The sequence below is a fragment of the Zerene cesonia genome, chromosome 22 (genome assembly GCF_012273895.1).
Source record: "Zerene cesonia ecotype Mississippi chromosome 22, Zerene_cesonia_1.1, whole genome shotgun sequence".
Classification (NCBI taxonomy): Eukaryota; Metazoa; Arthropoda; class Insecta; order Lepidoptera; family Pieridae; genus Zerene; species Zerene cesonia.
This window is the reverse complement of record NC_052123.1, coordinates 3,091,158-3,097,492: the sequence shown is the minus strand read 5'-3', so window position 1 is coordinate 3,097,492 and position 6,335 is coordinate 3,091,158. Positions and strand designations below refer to the sequence as shown.

Below are 6,335 nucleotides of genomic sequence, written 5' to 3'. Positions count from 1 at the left end.
CAGATTCGAAATTCAAATGTAATATTTTTTTATAATTAAGTGTAACAGTATTTATGGCCAGACTAAGTATATATACCATTTTGAAACATTCGTATACATCTCTACCTCCATGCTTTAGCGTAATTATAATACGTTGCTAACAATAAAATTTTCTTGTAGTTTTCCATATATTTATCAAGGCTCGGGTCAACATCATTGAAGCGGCGTCTTATCGCTATCACGAGGTATAATAACTGTTAATCTTAATCTTTTAATAAATTGTCTATTAAGAAATATACTTGCTTGACTTTGAATAGCAGATAAAAGTAATATTTATGAAGATAATTGCGATACAGTTATGAGTTGGATTGTCGTGGTAATTAACTTAAATTACCGTTTAATAACTATAAGAATGGAATTGCAATTAAGATACATTAATAACTACGTATATTTGTTTTCTAAACGGGGAGGAAATATTCGAAATATACTCTAGCTTTTGGGGGAAACGTGGAGTAGGTGGGATTTCTTCCCAAAACCTCCTCGGAGGCCAAACTCAAAGCATAATAGCGGGAATCCCGGGATCTCAAATGGAACGCATCAGGGTCAATAACAACATATAGCATAAAGCTCATACATATAAATACTTATAGCTACTAGTATTACCTAATAAGGATTGGTTGTATTGCTTGATACGTTTTGTTCGAGGTATATCAACTATGTCTATATCTTTGAAGTCATAACTTATTATAAGTATATCTGGGCGATAAACATTCCAACGGTACGACTTCAAATAAATACAAGCTGTATTCGAATTAGTACTCGATAGACTCGATAAGAGATTTTAAACACTTCTAGACGCTGTTGAAGACCGAAAGCTAAAAAAATCAATTGAATTACGTCCTTCTTACAAAGAGATCAAAAGGCAAAATGCGAACGCAAGGAAAAATACATTTCAAGGAAATATGAAAGGGAAGGAGTACTTTTCTCGAGTATACAAGATGCTATACCTAAATTGAGTTAAAGAACTTTGTTGTGGAAACATGGATCCAAGCTTTGCAACCGTCGGCTCCAGTGAAGAGCTTTTGGCATTCTGCCGACATCTTTGATTCGTCAGCGAGATAAGTTTTATAACTGGGTTGGAAGTTCACGGTTACAATGGCCTTTGTTGTTTTTATATACTTACTTACGTAGAATATATTTTTTAATGTTCCAACTGCACGTTAGTGGTCGAATTAAATTTTTGGGCGTTTCGTTTCCACTTTCCAGTCTAGATACTAATTTATTAATCAATCGATTGGTTACCTTTTAGATTTCATTTTTAAGGCTACATTTTTGCATCGCTATATAAGATTAAAGGTTCCTTATTCAAAATTCATGTCTTTAGGTAGGTATGCAGATCGATTTTAAGAAAAAATCCTTAGTTATTTAAGTTTTTTTTTATTTTAAATATGTTTATACCTATTCAAACATTCATGTGTTATTGCATAATTCCAATCTATTCCAAAATAACATGAATAGAATCTTTATGTATTTTTATACTACAAGTTTTAAATAACATAGTATGTATGTTAAACACGTCTTTCTATAGGTCGTAAAAGATGAATGAAAATAAAAGAAAATTATAAATACCGAAGGAAATATATTTTCCTGTTACACACACTGAGGGTCTTCCCCCACGCAACGCTAGCAATCATTGATACTTATATAACAACCTTTTTTTTTCTATTAATAGCTATTTTTCCGTAGATTTTTTTTGAGATTCGTTTAAATTAAGTTATTAGTGCTATTGCTATTTACTTACAAAAACCCTATTATCAGCCTATATACCTAATTACCGCTGTTGAGACACAGACCTTCTATAAGGGTTCAGGCCATCCACCATGCGAGCCGAGTGCGGATTGGCAAAGGTCACATGTAATCGAACTTTTGATTATTAGACATTTTCCCTAGGATGTTTTCCTTCACCGCATCGCACCGCTTTCGTTTCGTTTTGTGAAACCTCATAATGTTTATACGAGTAATAACTCACAAAGATTATGACCCAGGGTACCAATAAAATAATAATTTTACACGATAGCGATAACATATCGTTTTGTTTTAGCTATGTCATTGGCTTATCCAGATGATAAGCAAGATCTGATTACTTGAATGACGAATAATAATATACAACGCATACAAAAATCGTTCCTTTATTGATAATTAATTCATTCCAACTCGAGTTTTGTTTAGAAAGTGGAGTGTTATAAATTTGACGATATACATCCATGTATATCTAAATGACTATGGCATTGCTCTCAAACGGATTGGCTTATATCGACGCTATTTTTTTTTTATTTCAAAGCTAGCTTCCTTGAAGTGATGTTCGATTAATATCGGTCAAAAATGGCGGCCGTTACAATATTTCCAATCGGGAGGGACTTGCCAAGTAAAATACTACACGTTGTCAAATTTCAATATCAAGATGGCCGACAAAACAAAATAGGCCGAGGGCTTTTTTAATCTTTATTATCTATCAACAGTTCTTTTATATTTGTACTTAGACGTTGTATTTGAATATATATATATATTAATCATTTCCCGTAGCGATATATGAAAATGTGAAACCGAGCGATAATATATATAATGTCACACAGTAATTAAGCATCAAATTGCGTTGTTTCTACCGAGAAGCAATTAATTTATCACTAATTGGGTGTCGTGGACTATGGAACGGCATGATAGTATTAATTACACACTTCTTCGTTTAAGGAATGATGTAATTAAATATTTTTATCATTTGTTGCAATATAATTTGTTTATTCGCAGCGTAGCTCTTTCCTTACGTTCATCAGTATATATGAAGCTTGAATCGTAGCTTAGAGTTGTTAATCCTAGAGCGAGGACATGCAAGGAAATGCAATTACACGCAAAAAGGCGGCCCCATCGTTAACGGCGGTCTCTTCTAGGCAAACTATGAAATTATGAAATTATGTTACAATTATAGAAAATCTTCAATAAATGAATCCTATAATAAATGAAGATTTATAAAATATATGCGAAAGTCACTCTGTCTGTCTGTGTGTTTTAACAAAAAACGTCTTGACTTAAAAATATAATAGCCCAATTGGTCGAGATGTTCTCAAGTTTTACGCTTAGCAACACAATTGGCGATTAATTTTTATATAGATAGATAGATGTTATGTTTAGTCTAGACTTATATTATCAATCGTATGCGTTTATAACTGTAAAATTTTATCAATGGACCGATAAAAATCCTCCTAAGATATAAAATGATAGATGTTTATTATGTAACTATATCAAAGAATACATATAAACATTAAACCTACTGTATTACAATTTAAACTGTTTATCTACTACAAAGCATGTGTTGCCACAAAAAAAAAATGCACCTGTTGACTATTCTAAAATGATGCGAAATTAAGTAAATTATCAATAAGGTTTAAGTAACGGAACCGATTAAAAAAAAAAACCGACAAAAAAGTTTTTGACGAGGAATTGACATAAAATTTAAATAACTTTAAAAATTGCATTTTCGCCGCCGTAACAATGCTTGAAAAAGTGAAATATAATTTTGTCATATTTCATTTAACAAGTACCTAGACACTGTATGTAGAAAGTTATAAGTGAAACGAAAGCCATTTTCATTAACAAATATTTGCATTATCAGATACACAAGAACCGAAATAAGTAGGTATTATCGATCAAATCATACTCAATACTCAAATATCCAAACCACAAGACTATGCTACATATCTTACTAACTCTTGACCGCGACTCTGTACGGCATACACATATAGTATGTATATTATCACACCCAGTTCCCTTGGGTCCCCTCACCAGCCACAGCGAGATAACGCCATACACGTATTTCCTGTAGTTTTCATAAATTTTATATGGATGACAGATAACATATTATACTAAATATAGACTCGCCAAAACGCATAACAGAATTTCATGATCGAACAAGATGAGCTTTACTTATGTATGTGTACGAATTTTATAAATCGTTGTGTTATGTTCATTTATTACGCGCGCGAATTATGAATATGTCGAGAAGGGTTGCCAACATTATTACTAATTTTACTAGTATTATTACCAATGTCTGGGGAGAATATTATACGGTAAAATACATATTTGCCCATAATAAAAAAAAACATTCCAAACGTATAAACATTTCAGCCGATTACACGCGAAGTAAAACATAAAGATAATAATAGAATAAAAATAATTTTTAACTAAATACTAAATCGCCTTCATATTGTCAAAACTAGATCAAACGGTACCAAACGGGAGGCACCAGTTTTCAAAAAAAAAAAAGGAACATCAAACTGAAATTCAAAAAAAAAAAAAAACACGTAGGTTGAAAATCAAATTTTTCCGTTCGTGTACTTGTTTGTCCATTTTGATTTACAAAAATGACGGTAATGCCAAACTGTCAAGAATCATATTTATTTTTATAAAACTCAAGGTCTAATAACATGATCTTACATACTACGAAATACTGTCAACACATTTTTAGGGTTCCGTACGTAAAAGTACCATAAATATTACCCTCCTTTTAGCTTCAATGATTTTAACGTTGGGAAGCAGTTTATCTTTATACCTTGTCAACATAATATGAGAATTTAATTCTCCTAAAAAAAACCGAATGGTATCTCACAAATAGACATCCATTCTCTTATGCATAAACATGTTAATGTGTGTGTGCGTTATATATAATATGTACTGTGTAAAAATTATAAACTCCGTATCTATACATTAAAATGCATTTATTTATTCTTATAGTAAATTATTATTAGTGGGCCGTTTTATTGTTGGTCTTTTTGAACGATTCTTTTACTCAAATTAACAGTTCTGTTATTACAGGTGTAAACATAATTGATCGCAATAAAGGTACTGCAACTATTTATTTTGCAATTTTTTAAATATTTTATTTTCGTTGTACATTTAATGTTTTTAAAAATTTGATTAGATATTTCTTCATATTTATATTAATAACCATGAACTATGTTTCAAATCATATATTATACATACATTTTAATGAAGTTGAAGTAAGAAAGACACGTTTACTACATTAAATTTATTGTTTTATTATTATTGCACAAAATGAAATTACATTGTTTACAGACAGTCATGAAAGTTTTTTTTTCTATGTATTATGGTTTTATATTTTATTTTAAAATACTTATTTTTACCAGCACGAAAAAAATGAGCGAACATTTGCCGATATGCATATCAAAAACAGTACAATACGATAAGGGAATTTTTAGAAAAAATTTTAAAAATATTTCCTTCAATTATATTACAACCTGATTTTCGTAAAAAAAAACGATAACCTACCATTATCCATGTTTACACGAAATAATTCACCACACCTTTGTCACTCATGCAAATTAAAAAAAAAAAGGAAAATCAATCATTCACCCGCGCAGTCCTTTCAAATTCAAATTCCGAATTTAGCGAAACGCGCGCTTTCCCGCGCGTAGTCTCGGAGCACTGAGGAGGCGCGGCAAGGCACACCCGCGGCCCGCGACCCGTATCAACCTTGTATATGACGTCGCGTGACGTCATTTCATACACGACGAGTTGCCTACGTAATCAGCGGTGCCATTTTATTAGACCAAATGCCCGCCAAAAATGATAAGCACAGATAATTATGTGTACCGAGATATTATTATTAATAAGTTTACATAAAACATTGAGTTTTTATCTGAGAAATGAATAAAGCACCAACTATTTTTGATATCTCCTTTAATTTTTTTCATTTCAAAATATCCAAAGTGCACCGCCCTTTACATTTAAAATACATTGTTTATATAATTTAGGTTATTGCGTAATAAATGAGTGTCGACATGTATGGCAAATAAATAAAAAAAAATATCTCGCAATTCTTTAAAATCACATAAACAATGAATTTTACACGTCCTCAAACTTCGTAGTCAACAACTATTGCGACAATCGGGTCAGCATATTAAATATTCGATCCAATGTAAATATTCTACAACGTTTATCAAAATTCTAAACTTGTGTAAGTAGAAATTAAAATCTGTCCAACCACGAAAAGCAAAAAGCCGTCTAACAGATTAAAATAATATATTTTGGTATTATCTGAAGTGTTTGTTTTTATTTTAAAAAACCTTAAAATTTTTATACATAGCAATTCAAATTTAAAATCAACTACCCAAGTATTTAACGTGCAATAGTTGGTATTAAATACAATAACTACAATAAAATAGTAGCAAAAACCGTAATTCAGTTTTAATATAATTCAGTTTTAATAAGAAAGGATCCTTTTTCAGACTGTATTCTTGTTAAAAATATTAACACCTTGAAAGCGCTATCCTAATATGAATATT

At 31.0% G+C, this 6,335-nt stretch overlaps 1 protein-coding gene across 4 annotated transcripts in view; it reads right to left on the bottom strand.

The window, feature by feature from the left end:
• LOC119836075 (glycerol kinase-like) overlaps positions 1–6,335 on the bottom strand; it is a 26,751-nt gene that overhangs the window by 15,484 nt on the left and 4,932 nt on the right. The window contains exon 1 of one of the 4 annotated variants that reach the window (XM_038361290.1): positions 5,320–5,476. The exons of the other annotated variants lie outside the window; for them this stretch is intronic. Coding sequence (XP_038217218.1) covers positions 5,320–5,329 — 10 coding nt within the window. The 5' untranslated portion in view covers positions 5,330–5,476. Of the gene's footprint in view, positions 1–5,319; positions 5,477–6,335 lie in introns of those variants that run through there. 4 annotated transcript variants of the gene reach the window in all.